Source organism: Falco cherrug, chromosome 4, assembly GCF_023634085.1.
Source record: "Falco cherrug isolate bFalChe1 chromosome 4, bFalChe1.pri, whole genome shotgun sequence".
NCBI lineage: Eukaryota > Metazoa > Chordata > Aves > Falconiformes > Falconidae > Falco > Falco cherrug.
Window position 1 is genome coordinate 50,967,977 of NC_073700.1, and position 23,269 is coordinate 50,991,245.

General features: G+C 60.7%; 1 protein-coding gene across 5 annotated transcripts; it reads left to right on the plus strand.

Annotated features, from left to right (window-relative positions):
• The first annotated feature begins 8,450 nt into the window (after positions 1-8,450).
• Positions 8,451-22,445, plus strand: LOC114016689 (gastrula zinc finger protein XlCGF57.1-like). Of its 5 annotated transcripts, none has more exons than XM_055706836.1 (6): positions 14,997-15,067; positions 16,271-16,357; positions 16,475-16,591; positions 17,096-17,200; positions 18,222-18,332; positions 19,805-22,445. In XM_055706836.1, exons 2-6 carry the CDS (start codon positions 16,303-16,305, stop codon positions 21,202-21,204), a joined length of 1,788 nt encoding a protein of 595 aa, XP_055562811.1. In that variant the 5' UTR covers positions 14,997-15,067; positions 16,271-16,302; the 3' UTR covers positions 21,205-22,445. The 5 variants fall into 5 exon arrangements, with proteins under 5 accessions (XP_055562814.1, XP_055562811.1, XP_055562809.1 ...); XM_055706838.1 differs by having other exon boundaries at positions 15,015-15,067; positions 16,287-16,357; XM_055706839.1 differs by lacking the exons at positions 14,997-15,067; positions 16,271-16,357; positions 16,475-16,591; positions 17,096-17,200; positions 18,222-18,332 and adding exons at positions 8,451-8,544; positions 9,052-9,184; positions 9,639-9,743; positions 10,076-11,045 and having other exon boundaries at positions 20,148-22,445.
• The last annotated feature ends 824 nt before the right edge of the window (positions 22,446-23,269 follow it).

The window sequence follows — 23,269 nt, forward strand, 5'->3', positions numbered from 1 at the left end:
CCAACACAGCCCCAACAACGGCTGCAGCACCCAGTGCTGCTGCCCAAGCAGCCGTGCTGCAGGCAGCCGTGCGCCTGGGGATGGCAGTGCTGGATGGAGAAGATGCGCTCTTTCTGGTCCCCTTGCAAGAGGAGGATAAAAAGCAATTTGCTTTGACTTAGGAGGGGATACAATCTGCCGTCAACAGGCTCCAGTGGGGCTATAAACACCCACGCCGGGTCGCGCTGCGCTCACTGGGCTTTCCCAGGCAGCCCCGCTTCCCCAGGATGTGGCACTGCACCAGGGAGAGAGGCTGTTCCAAGGGGAGGGGGCTGCCCTGAAATGGTAGGGGATGCAGCAGCAGCCAAGAGCAGAGGTGGGATCCCACCCAAGCCACGCTGGATGGAATCGCCGTGGAAGTGTGAAGTACTGGGGACCTCGTACCAGGCCCTGAATGAAGTTGGCCTTTAGATGAATCCAACAGCCTGACCATCTGCCTAAGCTTATACAATGTCAGCTTTGCTATTTTGGTATATTAAGCTGATGATTACCATTTTGAAATAATGATAAACAACAAGAAAAGGAAGCAATCTAAGCAGAAATGGTCAGTCCTCGTGTGGGAGCGTGTCACAAGACACTCCAGATACTTTGGTACTTGAAATTGTCTTGTGAAAAGCCCCAGATGGTTTGACCAGACGTCTTGTTTATTATAGTCAGTTTTGTAATAGTCAAAAATACCTCTCTGGGGCTCCTCCCTGAGCCCTGGCCAGGCTTGGGACAGAATCCAACAGGGGGAAGTTGCTCCAGATGTTTCCGCCTTTGAAATCATGAAAGGTGCTTGTTCAACTCTGTAACAGCTGGGCCCTCTTGCAGCGAGTTTGGAGACCTCATCGACGAGGGGACGCCCTGCATGGGACTTCCCCACTGCCGGGAGAGGGTCTCCAAATCCTCACCACAACCGGGGCTTCCCTGTGACTGCGGATCTGGGCCATGGTAACGTATTAGGGCAATTGGTGATGTATCTTTCTTAATCACTATAGCTAACCTGGAGGAATAATGATTAGGTGTGTTGCCTTGCTGATCTGGTCTATTGCTTGAACCAGGGTATCATGGGTTAATCCCTTTGCATGTGCATATTGCCTAATTTTCTGTATTAACTTAAAACGAACAATAAATTAAGGTTATTCTCTTCATTGGTGTCTGTGTGCTATCTACTGACCCTGCCAATCAGCAAAACCAAGCGCCCCCTCTCCGTTAGGCTCTGGGCTCAAGCCAGGAGCAACGTGCCGACGTTGATGCACGTGGTGTGCGGGAACGATGGGGATTTGTCCGTGAAAGGGACAGCATCAAGGCCCAGGACGTGTCCCCTGCCCCTGAAGCAAGTGTCTGTCATTTTGATATGGACCCTGACAGAGCCATCGAGTGGGGGTCAGGGGGTGTAAAGGAATTATAGAGGAATGAAGGCAGGTTAATTAACATTGATAATATACAGCTGTGGGCTGGCTTCAGGGGCAGCGCGTTCGCTGTGGATAAGGTGCAGCTGTGGCTGGTTCCTGCTAAGTAGTTAAATAGCTCTAAGGGGGATGGAAGGGGAGCACTGGGTGAAGAGAGACCTGGAAGAAGCAGAGTGAGTGAGTGAGTGAGTGAGTGAGTGAGTGAGTGAGTGAGTGAGTGAGTGAGTGAGTGAGTGAGTGAGTGAGTGAGTGAGTGAGTGAGTGAGTGAGTGAGTGAGTGAGTGAGTGAGTGAGTGAGTGAGTGAGTGAGTGAGTGAGTGAGTGAGTGAGTGAGTGTGTCCTGGAGGTAGGAGAGACAAGGGGAAGGATGCAGGTGAGGCAAGAAGCAGAGGGACTGGCCTGAAGAGGATGAAGAAACAGCACAGACAGTAGATGAACTGTTGAAACCTTGTGGGGGATTGGTGGCTGTGCCAGGGCAAGGTGTGGGAACTACTTATTGAAGTTAACCTGGTATGTGATGGTAAAAGCCTTGTTACAGCTGGCTAGTTTGTTAGTGCTGTGACAAGGAGGGTATTTGTATGGGAACCCACCATAATTCTGTATTCACAGACACAATCACCACAGACAAAAAATCACTCAGATAGCTGTAATTCTACCAAAACTATGGAATGTGACTTTATTCAGTTCCTGTCCATCAAACTACATGTTTTGCCAAGATTGACACCCCCTACCCCTTGAGGATGAACCTCATCTTGGTAAGAAAACTACTGTAGTGTGGTGGCCAGAGCATGGGTGATCCTGTCCCCCTGGGTGAGGGGGTCTGTTCCAAGGCTCTCCCCCACCCCCTGGCAGCTCTGGTCCCCTGTAAATCACCCCGGCCTCACACTGGCTCAATGTACCCCCGCACAGCCCTTTCATGCAGCATGGGATGGGGCAAGCCTGGCCAGTGGTGCTGCGGTGTTACCTTCAATGGTAATTCTTCAGGCAACCAGTCACTCATCTGCAACAGCTCAGTGGCAGGACGGAGAGAGGTGTCCTCGAAGTGTGGAATAAATCTGAGCCCCCAGTTCTCAGGTTTGTGATAACTGGCTCCTGCCCCAATCAGTGTGATGGGGAGGGTCTACTGGGGAGCCCCTGGGTCCTGCTCGGTTCCCTCTGGCCCCCCAGGCAATCAGGAGCTGCTGACCAGCCTGGAGCTCACTGGGGCCAGCTCCCTGTGATCCCCGGTGCCTGGGGCTGGCGTGTGGCATACTGACACACGGGCTCTGAATGCGGGTCGAAGACCCTCTATTAAAATCAAGCGAGCCTTTTCATACCTTTACAGCGGGCTGACATACCAGCCTGTAACCGTGCTCAGTAATTTGCCATGTGACTCTTTTTTTACTGCACAGACACAGCAGCTCAGGAGCTCCCTTATCTACAAGGCCACAAGCTCTGCTGACGATGTCCTGTATCTTAGTTTCCCTTGTGGCTCCCATGGCCTCCTTCCAACGAGCACAACTGCGTCCTCTTCCCTGGGTCTGTCTTTGTTCACTGATGCTGTCCTGATTACACCTATTTGTAATAAGATTTTTATCCATCTAGTTAAGCCTAATCCACTAAAAAGATTTCTGAAAATATTAAAACCATAATTTTGTTGTAATTTCTGTTCTCCTTCTTGCAAGTTTTTGATACTTTTGTGAATAGATTCAGAATGACCAGACAGATTCATACAACAAAGCCCATCAAAATGCTGACAACCATGACCCTGCGCTAACAATAAAAACTGCTGTGGCTCTCTTCTGCAGCGTAGCACGCCTCACTGAACTGACATCCAGCAATAGTCCACTTGGGGCCAACGAAGTCACACAAGTTTGTTTCGCAAGCCAGTAGCCAGGCTTATTCAAGGTGGTTAGTGCTCGTGCTGCTCCTACTCCTGGAGCCAATATAGATGCTGCTATAATTTCACCAGAGCTCCAAAACTTTATATTATCCTTACAATCAGTTTGCAAGGCATGTGTAGCATGTTTGTGGTGGTGTAACTTCTGAGTTATAACCATGGATGCATTGGGTGTTAACAAGGTTAACCTTCCAGTGCTACGTGGTCCTCCTTTCGTATGGGCAGGAGTGCCAGGCCATGTGCAATCTCCACAAATTAGAAATAATCCTGTGGGCAGTTTAAGTGGGCGATTGCTAGACTTCGATATGTTGGGAGAAGTACAATTACCCCAAGCACTAGCATTTCTATATGCAGGTATGGTAGCATTTAGCCATTGAATTGTTTTTGTATCATTTTTGCCTGTATAGCTAAAATATAAACGATAATCCCTTTTTACAGATCCTATTAAGTCCAGTTCCTGTGGTTCAGTCCCACCGTACAGTAAATATGGAACCCAACCATCCTAATTGTTAACCACATCGCCAAACTCCTTAGCCGCATCCTCTTGTCCTGAGGGGATGGGCCAACCTTCGACAGGTGGTCCAGACAGACAGGTTGTAAAAGGATTTTCTGGAGAAGCGGTTGGTAGACATAATATGCCCTGTCCCGTGGGATTGGCCAAGGTTACCCAGATGTCAGGTTTGGGTTGAGGTGGGATCCATATTGATGCAGCTGATGTCGTGGCACAGATGATGGCGATGACTGAGGTAACGATGGTTTGATCCATCAAGCAGGCACTCATCTTGGGCCAGAACCGTTTCACTTCTTGGATTGTTTGTTTTGATTCCGCAGCAATTAAGATGTCATCCATATAATGGTAGATTAGAACATTTTCAAAATACTCTCATATTGGTCTTAAAACTGCCACTACACATTGTTGGCGGAAAGTGGGGCTGTTATTCGTGCCTTGCGGCAACGCTTTCCGACAGCAGCTTTGATGTGGCTCTGCAGCATTGATGGAAGGTACAGAGAAGGCAAATTCACGGTTCATCTTGTGAGGCGCGAGGTATGTGAAGAAACAGCCTTTTAGGTCACTGACGGTGAGAGCCCATGGTTGTGGTAACACTGTCAGTGAGGGGAGCCCAGGCTGCAGAGCTCCCATATCTGCAGTGACCTCATTTATTTTTCCTAGATCATGTAAAAGCCTCCAAGAATTAATTTTCTTCTGCATCACAAAGACAGGCGTGTTCCATGGGCTAGTTGTGGGGGCTGTGCAACCACCCTCTAGCTGTTCACCCACCAGCCTGTGTAGCTGCAGCAGTTTTTCTTTCGGGAGGGGCCACTGATCTCCCATGGGGCTCAGTGGAGGCTCCAGGTCAGTGGTGGGACCTGCAGGACAGCAGCCCCCTGGCAGAGCCCGTGCCGAGGAGTGCACCCCATGGCCTGCACAGCCCCTGCCCCACAGGGCAGGAGGTCCAGGCAGCACGTAGGAGCTGGTCAGAACAGATCTCCCATCTGGTCCAATAATGGCAACAAGCACTTTACTGGGTTTTGGGAAAGTCTGACCACCGATTCCCAATAAGGAAGCACCAGCATCCACCGAAGGCCACTGACCAGGCCAGTGTGACACAGAAAAGACAGCGACATCTGCTCCACTATCAGTGATTCCTCACATAGTAATTCTTGTCTGTCCTGGCTGTAAAGTGCAGGATGATTTGGGTCGATCCACAGTTAATTGTCGAGTCCAATAAGTTTCTGGCAACCCTGTAGATCCCAGGTTGCTGAGCCTGGCGCTGTGCGGGTGGCGCTGGGTGAGTGGGGCAGCAATGCCCCCACTGCACCATTTGGCTCCTGCTGGCACCGCACACGGTGGCACTGGTGCCCATGGCGTTACTAGTATTTCTGCCTTGCAGTCAGCACCTGTGGCCCCAACAGCACAACGAGGCCTCTCAGTGTGGGGCTGGTCCCCTTGGCAGCGCTGCCCCCCCACTGGGCGGACGCTGTGTGCCCCCTGGAACAAGCCCATCGTGTCTGGGGCTGCAGGTGTAGAGGTGGCTGGGTGGCCTGGGCACCGCCTGCGAGGCCACTCGGGGGGGCATGGGGGAGGGTCTGCTGCCATAGCTGGGGGGCGTGAGGGTGATCTGCTGTCATAGCGGGGGAGCATGGGGGTTGATCTGCTGCCATAGCGCGGGTGGGGGGCATGGGGGGTAACTGCTGTCGTAGCGCGACCCCTCGTGGCGCTGCGCTTGCGGTTCCGCGCTAAGGCTGGGGACCGGCCGTCCCGGTCAGTGGTGACCGACACCGATCTGCGGAACGCGCCCTTCGCCGCGCGGGCAGATCCCAGGCGCCCCCCCCACTCCCCGAGCTTCCCCTTGGGACAGCCCTTGGTCATCTGCTTTCCCTTGAGACAGCCCTTTCGCAGGGGCCGTGCTGACCGCACCAGAATGTTGCCGGGACTGAACTGCCAGTGCAGTGAACGTTTCCCTGAGCAGGGACACCGTATTGCCCAGACCCAGCACTCCTACAAGCATTCAACATATCATCCATGCTAGGATTCCTTAAAGGTTGTAGTACTTACTGACAGTCAGCGTTGGCATTTTCAATAGCAAATTGTTTAAAAAAATACTCACGTACTTGCTCATTATCAATCGGCTTTTCCAATGCCTCATTAAGTCGGTCTAAAAACTTCATAATTGGTTCATTTGCTTCTTTTTTAATACGGACAAAAGTCTGCCCCTGTTTACCGGCTTCAGGGACAGCTTTCAAAGCATGGAGTGCCAGTTGTTTAACTTGATGCAAACCTAACTGGCAAATCCTAGCTTGTGCAGCACTGGTGCTATGTTCAGCTTGCCCTAGTGATACATCGGCATTGACCACTCGCAATGGGTCGTGCACCCCCAACACTGAGTTCTCAGCAGCTTGGACACCTGCAAGCTGCTTCATTTTTGACTCCCACATACTGTATTGCACGTCTGTCATTATCAAGCGAAACAACATTTTAAAATCATTTGGGGTAAACACATGAGTATCACAGAGAGATTGTATCAAACGGGTTGTATAAGGAGCCCCAAGCCCATGGCCCGTCACTGTTCACCTGATCTCTTTGGTAAGAGCATATGAGACTTTCCCATCGTGGGTCTTGATCAGGCATATACACCACAGGGAAAGCACGCAGCACAGCTGTGTCCCCTGCTCGTCTCACTTCCCCCTTTACAGCCACCCATTTATCATGAGGAACTGGAGGATATAAATCAGGCTTCTTCTCTGGATAAATAAGGCCTGGGTCAAAAGGGTCATCCAGGTCATGATTATCTGGTAATAGAGCCACAAGAGCAGTAGCATCAGGTTTAGTTTTTGGTCTTACGGCAAGGTCTGCCAAAGGGGGTGGCGGAGAAGGAGCTGAAGATGCTGCATCTACTTCCTTTGCTTGTGAGCCAACATGAGCTTTTAAAGTTTCAAAAATAATTTGCCAAGGGCTCAACAAAGTGGCTGCTACCTTATCATTTTTTGTAGCACAGTCCTATAGTTGGACGCCTATTTTATCCCAAATCTCTGGAGTATAAATGTTAGTAATATTAATGGGTGGGTTGGCTTTTGATGTCCATAGAAGAACGTGTTTCAGTTCTTCCTCATCTACTTTCTTCCCATACTTCTTAAGAATATTAGTAAAGACTTGTAAAACAGTGCTCTGCTCCTCTGTTGAAGCAGTCCCTGTAGTTCTCAGCAGCTTACCTTTGTCCTGCGGTGGGTTATGGAGCACGCTGGATACACCGCCCCATGGTGCGTGGTCCCGTGGTTCAGCTGGGCTGTGCCACCGGACTGACCGCCAGTCGATTTCAGGCCCCGTGTTTGTCATGCACTGGTCATAAACCACAGCGAGGTTGTTGCTCGTATTCTCAGAAACAGAATTAAGACTCAAAATGGAGTCAAGTGCCAAGGAACTTTTATTTGCCCGACAACTGGTTTGCAAGCGTAAGAAAAGAGGAAGGAAAATGAAAGAAGGAAAAGAGAAGAGTTAATTGCAATAGGTACCACTGCGGCGCTAGGGTGTCCCAGCAGTCTGGCCTCTCCAGTCCGGTGGAGAAAGAGATCTGCCGCTGATGCAGGTACCACACACACACAGAGGACCCAAAAAGAATGAACGAACCGTGGTGTTTGTTGTCACTGTTCTTTTATGGAGTTGTCTTGTTGAATATTAATTATTTTTCTCAGAACCATTTTGCATATTCCAGGAGCTGGTTTGCATACCCCACACACACACCCCCCCACACACACACCCCCACACACACAGAGTCTAGTTGGTCTTCGGGGGTCAGTGGCCCCCCCCAACCTTCCAAACCCCAGCTCTGGGCACATGTGGAAGAGTTACATGAGAGTTCCTGGAACCAGCTCTGCGTTCAGGCTCAGCAGGAACAGGAAAGCCCTCACCTGGCAGTTAGACCCCGTGCCGTTGCTGTGGCAGCGAGGTTCTTCGGGGTTTGATGTCCTGGCAATGCTGAGACAAACAACCGACTCAGCCTCTCACAGCGCTGGGCCATGTGTGGCATACTGACACACGGGCTCTGAATGCGGGTCGAAGACCCTCTATTAAAATCAAGCGAGCCTTTTCATACCTTTACAGCACGCTGACGTACCAGCCTGTAACCATGCTCGGTAATTTGCCATGTGGCTCTTTTTTACTGCACAGACACAGCAGCTCAGGAGCTCCCTTATCTACAAGGCCACAAGCTCTGCTGACGATGTCCTGTATCTTAGTTTCCCTTGTGGCTCCCATGGCCTCCTTCCAACGAGCACAACTGCGTCCTCTTCCCTGGGTCTGTCTTTGTTCACTGATTCTGGCAACTGGCTCAACAAACACCCTCACCAGCGCTCCCCGTGAGCCCTGGTACCCGGGGCCGGCGCTCCCTGTGGTTCCCGGTGCCCGGGGCTCCCCACCGCTGGGACCGAGGCTCCCAGTGCCCGGGACGGCCGTTGCCGGGGGCTCCCCATGCCCGGCGCCAGCGCTCCCCACACCTGGGGCTCCCCGCGCCCGGGCAGGATGCTCTGGTACGCGGATCCCCTCGCCCGAGGGTCCCCTCGCCCGGGGCCGATGCTCCCCGTGGGTCCCCGGGCCCGGCGGCCCAGCTCCCGCCCGCCGCCGCCGCGTCCCCACCGCCCCTTCCGGGCGCGCCGAGGCGGGGCCGGCGCCATTGCGGCTGCGGGCCGGGGCGCGCTCGGGCGTCGCAGCCGCCGGCCCGGGCAGCGATGCAGCGGGTAAGGCCGGGCGGGAGGCGGCGGGGGGTCGGGCCGCGCTCGGCGGCAGCACCGGACGGAGCCCCCCGGGTCTGCGGCTGCCGGTGCCCGGGGGCGGGGGGGCGGGCAGCCAGCCCTCGGCCCCGCGTCTGCCTGTGGCCATGGGGGGTCCCGGGCAGCCCCCGGCCCCATGTCTGCCGGTGCCCGTGGGGGGGGGTTGGGCTCCGGCCTGCAGCCCCCCGGCAGCTGCCGCAACCCCCGGCCCCGCTCCCGGTGCAGGCAGGCTGTGGCCCGGGCCGCCCTGGCCGGGCTCGGCGGTGGGGGCCCCGGGTCTGGGGCGGCGGGACCCTCGGGGCTGGCTGCGGAGCCGGGACCCCCCGGCTGGACACAGCGGTGCCGCGGCAGCCCAGCGGCAGGCGGCCCGGCGGTGGGGACGCGGCAGGGCCGGGGCGCGGTGCTGGCACCCCCGACGGGGCGGCTGGCGCCCCTCAGCCCCGGCGGCCCCTCAGCCCCCGCCCTGTTTTGCAGGAGCAGGTGCCGGTGACGTTCGAGGACGTGGCCGTGTACTTCTCCCCCGAGGAGTGGGCACAGCTGACGGCGTGGCAGCGGCGGCTCTACCGGGAGGTGATGCTGGACAACTACGACCTGGTAGCCAGCCTAGGTAAGCGGGGGCGCCGGGGGTGCCCCAGGACGGAGCCGGCAGCGCTGCCGGGCCGGGAGCACGGCCAGTGGCTCAGCCGGGGGTCCACGGGCTCAGCCGGGGGTCTGCAGCTGGAGCCCCTCGGGCCAGCCGCGCGGGCAGAGCTCGACCTGCCGTCTCTCCATGCAGAGCGGGACCGTGGCGTGCCCGCTGCCCCCCCCCGGGCCTGCCGAGTCCGTCCCTGGTCTGTGAGGAATAACTGCTGCAGGTACCCCGGCCCCGCTGCCCTCCACCCTGGCCCCCCCCTGCTTTGCTGCCATGGCTGGGGCTGGCGCCGGTGACTCCCCAGGGCCCAGACGTGGCAGCCCCCTGGCCCCACTGCTCCCACAGCCGGCATCCCTGGGGCACGGCCCCCGGTGACAGTGACACCCCTCGGGCGGTTGGGGGGATGCTGAGGTTCCTCTCTCCCGCACAGGCTTCAAATCCAAGCGCATCCACAGAATGGAGCCTGGGGAAGAGTCACATGGGGGCGTCCCTATCGGCAGGGGGGACGGCAGAGCTCCCAACGCCTCTGGCACCCGTGAGTGACTGCAGGGACGCTCCGTGTGGCTGGGGGCTCTGGGCTGGGGAATTGGTGCTGATGTAGCCAGAGACGGCAGCCTCGAGCGTGGCATGAGGCACCTGGCCCCGGCCAGATCCCGCAGAGGCGAGCTTCCACCTGACTTCCTCGCTGGGTGGGTTCAGATGTCCCACCCTGGCCCCCCAGTCCCAGCTGTCCCATGGGCATTGCAGGGGCAAGGGGAGGCCGCGGTGGATGAGGGGCTGGTGCTGTGGGCATGGGGAATATCGCGAGTCTGGTGGTGCCCCCGTGCCGGGACATCCACGCCATGACTGTGCCCCTGTTCCTGACAGCTGCCTGGGGCAGGACTGCCGGCGAGGACCTGTCTGAGGACGACGACCGGGGACGCTGGGTCCCATGTGCATCACCAGCCAGGGCAGCCGAGGAGTGGGGGTACCCCACACTCTGCTCTGGCTGGTGCGACATGGTGCCGGGGGCCTTGGCCAGGGATGCCCCGCAGGCGCTGCCGGGGTGGGAGCAGGGGGAGAAGCTGCTGGAAGTGCCTGTGGAGGGGGGTGGGGGGCTCCTCATCTGCGGCATCTGTGGGCAGAGCTTCGAGGATGCAGCCAGGCTGAGTGTGCACCAGCGTGAGCATATGCGCCCAGCGCCCTCCTACCAGTGCGGTGCCTGCGGCAAGGCTTTCCGCCACCATTGCAACCTCCTGACACACAAGAAGCACCGGGGCCGGTGCCGGCACACCTGCATGGGGTGCAGCAGGACTTTCTGCTTGAAAGGGGACCTGCTGCGGCACCGGGCGAGCCACGGCGGTGACAGCGGCTACGCCTGCCCACTCTGCCGGAGCAGCTGCCGCCATAAACGTGACCTGCAGGCGCATCGCAAGGGGCACGCTGGCGCTGTGTGCCGCAAGTGCCCCGAGTGCGAGAAGCGCTTTGAGGACGAGGCCAGCCTGAGCCAGCACCGGGCTGCCCACTCCGAGGAGCGGCCCTTCCTCTGCAGGCGCTGCGACCGCAGCTTCAGCTGGAAGGAGAGCCTGATCATCCACCAGCGCAGCCACGCACAGGAGCGCTCCCACAAGTGCCCCGACTGTGGCCGCGGCTTCAGCCGCAGCGGGAACCTGCTGGTGCACCAGCGCGTGCACACAGGCGAGCGGCCCTTCGCCTGCCCCCAGTGCGACAAGTCCTTCTGCAACAAGGCCAACCTCATCACGCACAAGAAGCTCCACCGACGCTACAAGACCTTCTCCTGCTCCCAGTGCTGTCTGGGCTTCAGGTCCAAGAGCAGGCTGCTGCTGCACCAACAAGTGCACGGGGAGGGGGATGAGGGGACCCTCAGGGCGGGAGACGACTCTCAGGACTGCCAGCAGTAGCTGCGGCCACCTTGACAGGGGCTTATCCCTGTGCTGAGGGGCCATGAAGGCTGTGGCAGGGTGGGAGAGGATGTGACTTTGCGGTGCTCTGCCTGCTGCCTCCTCCCCGTCGCTCAGCCCCAGGGCACATCCAGGACCTGTGAGCCCCACTCCGCACTCCTTTGGACCTCAAAAAAATCCCTCCAAGGCACTTCTCAGTTCCCCCAGTCCCACTGGTGCCCTGTATTTAAAGCCAGAAGAGAGCGATGCCAGTGTGAGGTCTGGTCTCTGGCAGTGGGGTGGAAGGGCCCCATCCTGTGCTGGGGGTGGCAGCCCAAGAGCCTTTCCCTGCTGCCCAGCGCCCTGGTCTTCCCCTCAGAGCAGTGCCGGGGGTGGGCTGGGTGGCTTGGGGGATGAACAGACCCCCATCCCGACCCACTCCCAGCAGCGCTGCCCATTGGCACGGGCTGGGCGAAGCCGGGGTGGCCACCTCGTCCCCTGTCCCCTTGCCCAGCTGGGGCTGTTCACCAGCAGAGCTGTGCCAGGCTCCACGGGAGCTGTGAGCCCAGCTGGGGCTGTGGGTTGCCCAAAGCTGGGTGTGCAGGGCCTGGGGACCCTGCAGTGCAAAGCTGGGGTGCAGAGCATGGCCATGTGCCCAGCCAGTGGGACCCCTGGTCTGCTGGAGCATGGCCCCCCGGGGTTGGTGGGCTGTCCCGGCTCTACCTGGGGCTCAGGCTGTGATCCCTCCCCCACAGGGCTCGGAGGCATGGGGCAGCTCCTGGGGGTCCTTGTGGGGACACAGCTGTCCCTGTACCAGTGTCCCCAAGCCCAGACACGTGTGGGGGGGGTTGTTCCTGCCCCGTAGCGCTGCCCAAAGGGAGGGGCAGCACTTGGGTAGCTGAGGTGGGAGTGGGACCCCCCAGGCTTGTCTTCTGTGGCCACTCTGCTGCCAGGGTGCGGAGCAGGGCCCTGGGCAGCTCCCGGCGATGCTTGGGGACACGGTTACCCATCACTCCTGGGAGGAGTGGGCCGGGGTCTGCTGTGCCAGGTTGTGGTGAGCTGGTGTGGGGAGTTTCCCACTGTCACAGCATCGTGGTCCCAGGGCCTGTGAGCACAGCAGTGGTCACCATGCCAGGTATCTCTCGAGGGTGAGAGTCCCTGTGTGCCTTTGGAAGGTGGCTGTGCCAGGGTCCACATGGCCTGAGGGCTGGGGTGCCTGGCAGGGAGATGGATGCATGGCCCCGTGCCCTGGACGTGAAACGTCTGGAATAGGGTGTCATGAGTGTGCCCGATCACTTGTCAAAGGACACTGTAATCCCTGCAGCTGTGGGCACACCGGGCTGCCGGCAGGCCCAGCACATGGGCCAGGCTGTGGCTGGAGCTGGTGTTGGGGCTCCCACTTGCAGTGAGGGCATGGCTTTTGCTCCCCGAACGTTGTGGTGCTGGTCCCCAGAGCAGAAGGTGCCAGTGCTGTGGGGTGGTGGAGCCTGGGCGCAGAAATCCAGCTGGATTTTCCTCAGAGATGGTGCTGCTGGCTGCCCAGCTCCTCTGGGCCTGTTGCATCCCCTGTGTGCTCGTGTCCCAGCACTCACTGGCAGGAGCTGAAGAAAAAGCAGATTTTAGTGGTTGCAACTCAAGGGTCTGTGCGTGCTGCTCACCTCCCTGCCCCTGAGTGCCACGGTGGGGCAGCTGGCTTGGCATGGGCATGGTGGCATGGGTCCGGCGGGGTGAGGGTGGGACACAATCCTTAAAGCAGTGAAGGACACCCCTGAGATCAAAGCCACCTTTCAGCAAATGGGTTCCCTAAACTGTGCAGGGCTGATGACACGACACAAAGGGCTGAGTTGTCCTGGGTGCCCCGACATGTCCCCAGGAGCGTCCTGGGACCCACTGCATTCTGAGCTGCCTTGTACATTAGAGATGGGGGCAGTGCCTGGGGCGAGGGGTTGCTTCTCCCAGTCTTGGGGAGCGTGGCCACTGAGCCCAGGTTGTGGCTTTTCCCTCGGGCACCACCCAGCAGTGGTTCCCCTGTCCCCAGGGAAGTGGCAGTCTGCTGGTGTGTTTGAAGTCACAGAGCACCATGCCCTCAGTGCTTGCTCATTATTTAATAAATTGCTTTGGCAGGAACGTGGCTGTTGGTTTGGATGAGTAGTTGCCAGTGCCGCAGCAGCACCCAGTGAGCAAGTACGCTGCTCTCCTCCTCCTCTTCCTCCTCCTTCTCCAGTGCGGGACCAGCTGCTTAGCCCAGCCTTCCCCAGTCCTTGGCCTGGCATTGCCCAGGGACCCCCAAAGGTGTCTGTTCCCGAGGGCTGGAGGGACTAGGTGCCATTGGACTAGGTAGTTGCTGTAGGTCCCTTCCAGCTGAAATGTAACATAACATAACATGATATAACATAATGTAATACAATACAGTACAATACAATACAGCATGCTGTGCTGTTCTCTGAACTATGGCCTCGAAGGCAACATGCATCAGAGAGGGGCTGCAGCAGCCAGTGCTCACGTACTGGGGCAGCCCCCCAGCCCAGCAGGGGCAAGTGCTGGCTCAGTGAGCCCCTGCGCTTGCCCACTGTCACACCAGGAACCATGTACCGGCCATGCTGCCCTGCCTGTGCCCTGCCTGCTGGAGGGTCATGCTGCCCTGCCTGCTCCCTGCTAGCCAAGCTGTGGGACCGGTGGCTGAGGCCAGGCAGGCAGTGCCACAGCCACTTGCCATTTTGGTGCTGGCTCCTTCGTCACTGGAGTGGCCATGCTGTGCACTGGTGCAGGGAGCCAGGAATGGCCGCCAGGCCCCTCTGTCAGAGGCTCGTCCAAGTTTTGCAGTGAATCAAACTCAGTCTGGGGGGGCTGCCCTGGGGCAGGGGTCCATCCTGCGAGGGCCTCTGCTGCTGGCATGGGACGCTCAACCTCCTCCAGCTGGAAAATGCTTGGAAAATACAAGTATGTTAGTACTCAGGTGTACTTATTTGCACTTACTACTGCTTACTAGTCCTTGCTCGTACTTGTTAGTAGTTCCTTGTACTTACTAGCACCTATGAATAGGCGCAGGGGTGCAGCCCCTGGCCCCATGGCTGGCGGTGGGTGCTTGGAGCCCCACTCCACGGGTGCTGCTCCCCAGCCCTGCTCTGGGGGCACTGAGGCCGGAGCTGCAGCTGCACGTGGAGGGCATGGCCGCTCTGCACACCTGCTCGCACTGTCTGCCCAGAGCTCCCAGGCCCAGCAGAGCTTGGCAACGACTCTATAACATGGTGCTAAGTGATGGCTGGTGGTGGAGCCCCAGGAGCGGCGGTGCTGCCCACTGTGGTGCCCGTCTTGGTGGAGAACGCACACCGCCTCCCTGCCCTGCTCATGTTGCCCAGCCACTCACCAGACACCCCACCGTTTGCTTTTTTACCAGCAATGGAATAATGCACAGTAATGGCAAAGCCAACACTATGCTCCCCAGGGGCTGTGGGCACCCGTCCCGTGGCCGCAGCCCGGCACGGTGCCAGGAGCTGGCAAACCGGTGGCTGCCACTGGGCACCCAAACTATGCCCTTGACTGCCTGGCCGGTTGCTCACCCTGCGCGCCCCCCACCAGCCCCACCGCCCCGAAGCCGCCGCCTGCGCCGTGGGTGCCGGGGCCCCTCTGGCCGACCCTCGGCGGCTGGGCACCGAGTCCCGGCGGGTGTCCCGGTCCCCACAGCCCGTCGCTGAGCCGGGGGGTCCAAGGAGGGCGGCAGCAGCCACCGCTCCCCGGGAGCCAGCAGGCAGCGGGGAGGAGGCGGAGGCTGGCTGCGACCCCTTACCGCAGCCGCCCCGTACCGCCGGTACCCCGCACCTCCCGGTGCCCCCCCGCCCCGTACCGCCGGTGCCCCGCGCCCCCAGTGCCCCCCGCCCCCGCCCCGGCCGCACTACAGCTCCCGGCAGGCAGCGGGCGGAGCCTTTGTCCTGCCGCGCCCGCCGCGTCCTGCGGCCTCGGCCCGCGCCGGCAGCGCCCGGTGAGCGCGGGGGGGCGCGGCACGGGGGGGGGGGGGGGCACCGGAGCAGGCGAGGGGGGGACACGCCAGGCGGGGGGCACCGGAGACGGGGGGGTACCGGGAGAAGGGACACCGGAGCAGGCGGGGTGGGGGGGTACCGGGAGAGCGGACACCGGCGCGGCGGGGGCGGGGGGGGACACCGGGAGGGGGGCATCGGGCCAGGCGGGGGGCACCGGGAGCGAGGGGTACAGCGTGCGGGGCTACCGGGGCCCGGCCGCCTCCCGCGGCGGTGCTGGTGCCTGGCTGAGCCCCCGCCCCCCGACACCCCCCGCCCCCGGGACGAGCTCCAGTCCGGGCCGTGCTCGCCGGGGGCCGCCACCGCCGGCCGGGCGGGGAGGGGGGCGCGGGACCAGGGGGGCCGGGGGGGGCAGCGCCCCGAGGGGGGTCCCCCCAACCCTGCTGTGACGCAGGGTGGGCGGCGTGGCCGCCTCTCCCGGCCCCCTGCCCCGCGGGGTGGGGGGCAGCACCCGGGGCTCCCCGTGGCCCCGCGGAGAGCTGCGGGCTTGCGGCTCCCGGCTGGCCCCTGCCCGGAGCTCCCCCGCAATCCCCCGGCCGGGGGCACCGGAGGCAGCCCCAGCAGCCCCCAGCCCTGTGCCCGCTTGCCCGGCGCTGCCCGTGGCAGGACCCCCGCCCGCGGGGGCGGCCAGCCAGCCAGGAGGAGGGCTGGCGGGGGAGAGGCCCCGCACGGTTCCCGCCTGCCAGCGCTGGTAGCGCTCCCCGAACCGCTCGGTGGTCCGTGCCATGATGTCTGGGGAGCACCCAAGGGGCCCGTTGCCCTGCCCAGAGCCACCGGGGTGGGGTGCACCCCTGCACCCCCCAGCCCCTGTGCTCGGGTCTGGGCCCCGGTGCTGCTGGTGGCTTTGGCACGATGCTTGCCTTCGCCTGGCCTGGAAGCCAGAGGCACGGGGGCTGGGGGGGCTGCGGGGGGTGCGTGGCTGCTGCACATGGCAATTTGGGCAATGGTAGGGTGAGCTGGCACTGTCCTGTGCCACCCTGTGCTGCATCACACCCACGCCACCCTCCTTGGCCCTGCCGACAGCCAGGGACGGGCAGGGGGCAACTGGGGTCTGGGGCAGGGGTCAGGGGGGTAGTTGGCACAGCCCGGGCTGCCAGAGTGGAGGGGATGAGGGGAGGCTGGAAGAGACTTTCCCATCACTCGGGCAGTTTCTCTGGGAGGCAGTGCCAGGACCCCACCGATGGAGCCAGAGGAGAAGTCGTGGAGGGGGGACCTGCCGGATGCCTGTGACACAGGTGAGGCTGCCGAGAGCTCCTGTGGGGACCCGGCTGCCCTGGCACCACAGGGACCTCGCAGCTGCCGGCATGACGCCGTGCTGCCCAGGAGCCCGAGAGCAGCTCTGTCTTCCTCAGGAAAGGGCTGGGCTAGTGTGAAGCGTGAGATCGTGGTGAAAACGGAGCCAGAGGATGAGTCCTACGTCAGCTGTCACCAGGGCCTGGATGCCACTGTCCCCAGGGTTCCCAGCACTGGTGAGCAGAGCAAGGGGCTGGGGGCTCAGCAAGACCCGCAGCCCCTGGGGAATTGAGTCCCTGGTTCCATACCAACTGCTGTGGCTGGTGTCCCATGCCAACTGCTGTGGGTGGCATCCCGTACCGACTGCTTAGGGCGATATCTGTGTGGGAACATGGGAAAGGCCGCTGCACCCGGGAGCTTTGCTCGCACAGTATGTGCCCAGTGCTGATCAGTAACCAGGTATTCCCTCCTGGAGGAAACGGGGTGGTTCCTTCTCTTGCACAAATATTTGATGACTCCAGGTGTCCTGGTTCCCCAGGGCTCTCTGGCCAGGGCACCCACCTCCTTTCCCGCAGGAGTGTCCCAGCACTAGGAGATACCCAGTGGCTGTGGGGAGCTCCTGGGAACCCAGGATTTGCAAGTGGTGCCTGGAGCCAGTGTCAGCACTGGCAGAGCACAGGGACGTCTCCAAGCACAGAGTCTGTCCCCACAGCAGACACACCGCGCTTTCCCCCTGGCAGGCATCAAAGCGGAGACCAGCATCAAAAGCGAGCCTGGGGCCGAGGCGTACGGCAGCGGCTGCCCCGGCTGCCAGGAGCGGGACGCACCGCACCACCATGCTGCCGGTGAGTGGAGCTGGGGTCCGGGGGAGTGCAGCTGGCGTGTTCCAAGGCTTTGCAGGCTGCAGGAGAGGTGCTGGGGGCCAGGGTGGGTGGGGGGCTGGGCGGGGAGTCAAGCTCGGCAGCGGGCACCCAGCCAAGCACCTTGATCCACTTCACCTGCCCACTGGCCTGATGCTGTCTGCTCTGCCTGCCTGGAAACTCTGCCTGTTGTGGCTGTCCCCTGCCTCCCTGGGGATGGTGACACTGTCCCCTGCCTCTCTGGGTGTTGGGAGAAGGGTTTGCTGGAGTCAAGAAGACGCTCAATATGAGTTACGCATCTTGCTCAACTTTATTATTTTCTAACACTACTTATATAGAACCGATACACATGCATATTTGTAAAGCAGAAATATAATTGGTTAGTAGTTTCTAAACGCGCGTGGTTCTCACACCCCTAATTATCATAACTAAAATAAGCATTCTATCCATGTAGCTAATTGTGTTGCTGTGCTTCAGCCTTGTAGTTTGTTACTCCCTATTTTCCCATACCGGTCCCTATCTTTCTTGGCCCTGCACCTGCTTTCCCAGCAGCTGTATCTTGTTACAGCCACGGCCTGTTGGCACAACATAATTACTTGGTCTCAGGATTCAAGAACAGCTCAAGGCTACCTTTCTTGTTAACTTCAGCACAGCAACTTCAGTGCAATTCTGATTGCAGGCCTATTCTAATACCAGGCCTGGATTGTGCAGATCTTCAGAGATTCTAAGGCCATGCTTCTGCAGCCATTCTTTTACACCTGGGGATGGTGGCACTCTGTCCTGTGCCACCCTGGGCATGGCAAGACTCTGATCTGTGCCTCCCTGGGGATGGTGACACTGTCTCGTGCCACCCAGGGCATGGTGACACTGTCCTGTGCCACCCTGGGGACAGTGAGGTCCCACAAGAGCCCAGCCCTGCCCTCCCTGCCGGCAGTGCTGCCAGCCAGGGCCCAAAGCCCACTGGCAGCTGCCTGTGCCCGCCGAGCACCACGCTCTCCACGTGCAGGTGATGCCAGGCCGGAGGTCATCGTGAAGGTGGAGCCAGAGGAGGAGTCACACATTGGGTGTCCCCAGGATCTGGCTGGCCCAGGTGCTCCCAGCCACTGCGGCGGCGCAGGTGAGCACCGGGGGGGGGGATGGGGGCGGTGTGGGTGCGAGTGGCCCGGTGTTGGTGCCGGTCACTCTGCTGGGAGCCCAGGGCGCAGGGTCCTGAAGCGCCACTTGAGCAGTGGGTTTGGCCAAAATGTCCTTATGGGGCGGGGCGAGGAGGGGCGCAGTAGGCTCGGGGAAGGAGTCTGGAAGCCAGTGGAAGCTGAAAGCTTCAACCAGAGCTGGTACAGGGACAGGCGCCGCCAGGCTTGGCTGGAAACAGCCCCTGAACCGGACCAGAGCCTTCAGTGGTGCCCTCGGCTGGGGCCGGGGGGCTGGTGGTGCGGCACTGTGCCGGGACCCCTGCTCCCCTTGTACGCTGCAGGTGGTGGAAGGGGAAGGCAGCTGCCCTCCTCAGAGGGGGACCTTTGGCATTTGTCACCATGGAGCCACTGCCAGGCAACACGCCAAGGTGGCCACAGTGCTGAGTGAGGCTGCGGTGGAAGCCGTGGGCTGGAGGGCGAGTGGGCGGTCATGGGCAGCACCGGCAGGCGATGCTGGTCGCAGCTGCAGGATGGATTTTTCGTCTTTATGTTTGCGGCTTTATTTGGCATTTCAGTGTTCCTCGGGGTTTGGTGTGACCCTGCCACGAGCCTAACTCACACATGGTGTGCGGTGCCTGTGCTCCCCGTGCCAGTCCTGGCTGGGACTTGGCCGTGAGCTGGCAGCAGGCAGAGGTGACTGCGTGGTTGTCCCTGGAACCATGTGGGTGTCCCCAGAGCCTCTCAGCTGCAGGAGCTGAGCCTGGGCTGCGTGGTGGGCTCGGGGCAGCCTCGCTGATGGCTTTCAGTGGTTAGGGGAGCAACTGTCCCCAGGGCTGGGGCTGCACCTGACGTGGCCCCCGCAGCCCCCCGTCCCACTCCCAGCAACATTCCAGATGGTCTGGGCGAGCCACTGGTCATGCAGGTGCTGGCATTGTGCTGCGCTTCTGCCTCTCTGGGCAGCCTCGGCAGCCAGGAATCATCCCTGTCCCTGCTCGCTCCCTGGGATCCCTGCCCCGAACTCCCGAAACTGACCCCACAGTGACGCTGCTGTGCCAGCCTTGCCACTCTGCTTGGCATGTGCTGGTGCCACCTGGCTCGGGGCTCCAGAGGTGCCCCCCGTTGCAGAACAGGGACTTGGGCTTAGGCCGGGGGGATCTGCGCCATTTTGGCTGTGGGGGAGGGATCACACATGGCACCTTCGGGTGTGCTGGGCCCGAGCGGGCATGGGCCCGGCTGGGTGCCGAGGGCAGGGTGGCCTCGTCCTGCTGCTCCATCACACGGGACAGGTCGGAGGTGGGCGCAGCTCGGTGCCTGCGGGGGTGGGTGCAGCTCTGCCCAGCCCGTGCTAGGACACCCTGAGGGGGGCTGCGGGAAGGGGCTGAATGTGGCTGCAGGGGTCTCCCAGGGGATCTCTGGAGCTGCGGCAGGTAACGGTGGGGTCACCTTCTCTTGGCAGGCCCTGACGGCGAGCAGCGACCCAAGGAGGAGCCAGAGGAGGTGAAGCCAGAGGCAGCTGAGCTGGAGAAGAGCCTGGGGGCTGCCTTGGGGGGCTCGCTCGGACCCTGGCCCCGTGTCAGCCAGTGGACGGTGCAGCAGGCACAGGGCACCGTTGCTGAGCTCCGGTGCAGCCCAGCAGTGCCCAGGGAGCGACGGGCTGCCCCCGAGCCCTGGGTGCTCTGCCTGGAGAGGGGCACAGCTCCGGTGGTGCCAGTGAGCAGCGCCAGGCAGAAACCTCCCTCTGCCTGCGGGGTGGGCAGTGCCATGGCCTCCGGTACCGAGCCGGCACGGCGTCCCTGTGGCCACACAGCCGAGCGTCCCTTCGCCTGCAGTGAGTGTGGGAAGAGCTTCCAGCACCGGGGGAACCTCATCACCCACTTGCGGGTGCACACAGGTGAGAAGCCCTTCACTTGCACCATCTGTGGCAAGAGCTTCAGCCAGAAGGGTGACCTGATGCGGCACCAGCGCATCCACACCGGTGAGAAGCCATTCAAGTGCACAGTCTGTGGCAAGAGCTTCTGCTCCAAGCAGACCTTCATCCTGCACCAGCGCATCCACACTGGCGAGAAGCCCTTCTCCTGCACCGAGTGTGGCAAGAGCTTCAACCGCAAGGCCAACTTCATCACCCACCAGAAGATCCACCGTGGTGAGCGCCCCTTCATCTGTGCTGAGTGCGGCAAGGGCTTCTGTGCCAAGAAGACCTTCATCCTCCACCAGAAAATCCACATCGGCGACCGGCCCTTTGGCTGCTCAGAGTGCGGCAAGAGCTTCAGCCGCAATGGTGACCTGACGCGGCACCAGCGCATCCACACCGGCGAGCGCCCCTTTGCCTGCACCGACTGCGGCAAGAGCTTCAGCCACAACGGCGAGCTGATCAAGCACCAGCGCATCCACACCGGTGAGAAGCCCTTCACCTGCACCGAGTGCGGCAAGAGCTTCAACCGCAAAGGCACCCTCATCACCCACCAGCGCATTCACACCGGTGAGCGACCCTTCGTCTGCCCCGAGTGTGGCAAGACCTTCAACTTGAAGACGACTCTGATGAAGCACAAGCGCATCCACACTGGCGAGCGTCCCTTCACCTGCCTGGAGTGTGGGAAGAGCTTCAAGTACAAGGGCAACCTCCGAACCCACCACCTCACCCATACAGTGGAGCGGGTCTACCCCTGCACTGAGTGTGGCAAGATCTTCAGCCACAAGAAGGAGCTGACAGTGCACCAGGGTGTGCACACAGAGGAGAGGATCCTCTCCTGCTACCAGGAGGGAGAGTCCTTCAACCCCTTCCTCCCCGTGCACCCCCTCCTCATGTCCTGCGCCCAGCTTCCAGTGCCACTGGAAGCCTTGTCTAAGTACAAGTAGGAGGGCTGGTGGCAGCAGGGACAGCCCACTGTCCTGCCTGTGGCACGTCCCCATGGCTCAAGCAGCCAGAGGAGGAACCAATGTCAGAGACTTGGCCCCGCTGCAGGGCCAGTGCCATGGGACACTGGCGGGTCCTGGGGACGAGGCGCTGGCTGGGGATGCCACTGGCTTTCAGCAGTGCTAGAGGGGCTGCCCTGCCGTGGCGGGGGCCAGGGGCCAGTGGCAGGGACAGGCAGCTGGGCTGGGACCCTGGGCGTGTGGGGCTGGTGGCCTGCCACCACACCAGCACCAATCACACCCCCAGGTGATGGGGGGCTTTCTATTATGGCAGGAGATGTTGTCCCCGACCCGAGAGTCCGCCGTCCTGTTTGCTGTTGGAAACCTTTTCAAAGTGGATCACAACGAGTAGGTGTGAAGAGATGGGTCCCCTTGCCAGGTTTGCTGTCCCCAATGCCGGTGCCACCATCTGTGCTGTGGCAGGTGCGGCCACCCCATCCTGTGCTGAGGGGCCCGGTGCAGCTGGGGGAATGGGGCAGGTCTGGGGCTGAGCGCCCCTGTTTCCCCTCATCCCCATCAAGGATGCTGGACTCAATGAGGAGCCCATGGCTACCAGGCACAGCCCCTCACCACTATGCTCTGTGCACAGTGACCAGCCCCTGTGCGGGGGTGAGCCAGCACCCCTCTTTGTCCCCCCAAAGTCCCGTCAGGCATTTACCCAGGCATGGGTTTGGCTCCCTTCCTGCCCCAGCACCTGCTGTGTGCTGGGGAGCAGGGCCCTGCGCTTTGGGGCTTTGATGGAAACCTGAGTATTCTGCTGGGGGGCAAACCTCTTCCCTCGGCCACTGGTTCTGCAGGGGGGGCTGCTTTTGGAGGGGCCATGGAGGCGAGAGGCCCTGGGGCACACAGGGACCCTGACCTGGCTGTCTCCACAGCTTTGCCCTGGGGCTCAAGGTTATGCTTGTCACATCCCTGCCTCAGTTTCCCCATCTGTGAAAGGGGGGTAACACTACGTGCTGCCTCCCGGAGGGCGTGTTAACCCCTTCCTGACCATGCAGAGCCCCACAGAGGGCAAGTGCTGGGCTGGGGCGTGTTGGAGCTGCCAGGGACAAAGGACAGCTGGTGGCTTAGCTGACGCATAGGAGCCCCCACCATGGGACACAGTGTGCAGGGACCACATGTATTTATGGCACTGTTGGTTTTTCCTAACCTAGACACTAATAAAAAGTGCAAATGTAAGAGAACCCATTTGCTGCTTATTTCTGCTCACCCCCCGTGGGAGAGGTGGGACCCCTCATCCCTCCTTGCCAGGGGGTCCCACTGCCTCTCCCCAGCACCCAGCCCCATCCATGACTGTGGACCTGCTTGGGGGGGACAGAAGCATCGCCCCCTGCCCTGGCTCACAGGAAGGCACCTTGGCAGCACGGGGCCCAGGAAGGAACCACTCACCCAAACATTGCAAGCATCACATGCATGGCCAGCAGCCACTGGGTCACGGTAACAGCCCAGTGTGTGCAGAACCCCCCAGCTGCCCCTTTCTACCCACCACACTTTGACCTGGGCAGCACCATGCAGCCCGTCTCCCTGGAGGTCGGCATCAAAAGAGTTTAATAATGAAAGAATAATAAAAAATTGTAAATTGTAAGGAAAAGAGGAAGAAGGAAAAGAACAGCTCAAGCCCTGAGTGCAGGCCCAGGTGTGAGGGGGCCACTCAGCCAGCTGCTGTCCTGACACAGGTAGTGCCCCATGCCCAACCCCCCAGAGAGGTTGCCCCCAGTGCAGTGCCCAAAGCACAACAGGGCACCCACAGCCCTGCAGTGGGACCAGGGGGGCCACACACCCCGGGGAGGGGGGGGGGGGCGCTGAGGGGGGGCCACTCACAGCCCTGCAGTGGGGGGCCGCAGGAGGCACAGGTGTCCCTAAGGGTGGGAGCATGGGGGACACTCACATCTCACAGCATGGGGGGAGGGCATCCACGTCCCTGCAGCAAGGCTGTGGGAGGCACCCTCATCCCCGGGGGTGGGGGGGCACCTGCATCTCTGCAGCGTGTGTGTGTGTGTGGGACATC

Excerpts from the sequence above, each read along its gene's own strand:
- LOC114016689 (XM_055706839.1), top strand. Across the intron at positions 9,185-9,638 it reads CGACCTGGTAGCCAGCCTAG|GCTTCAAATCCAAGCGCATC; the intron begins GTAAGCGGGGGC and ends TCTCCCGCACAG. Across the intron at positions 9,744-10,075 it reads TCCCAACGCCTCTGGCACCC|CTGCCTGGGGCAGGACTGCC; the intron begins GTGAGTGACTGC and ends TGTTCCTGACAG.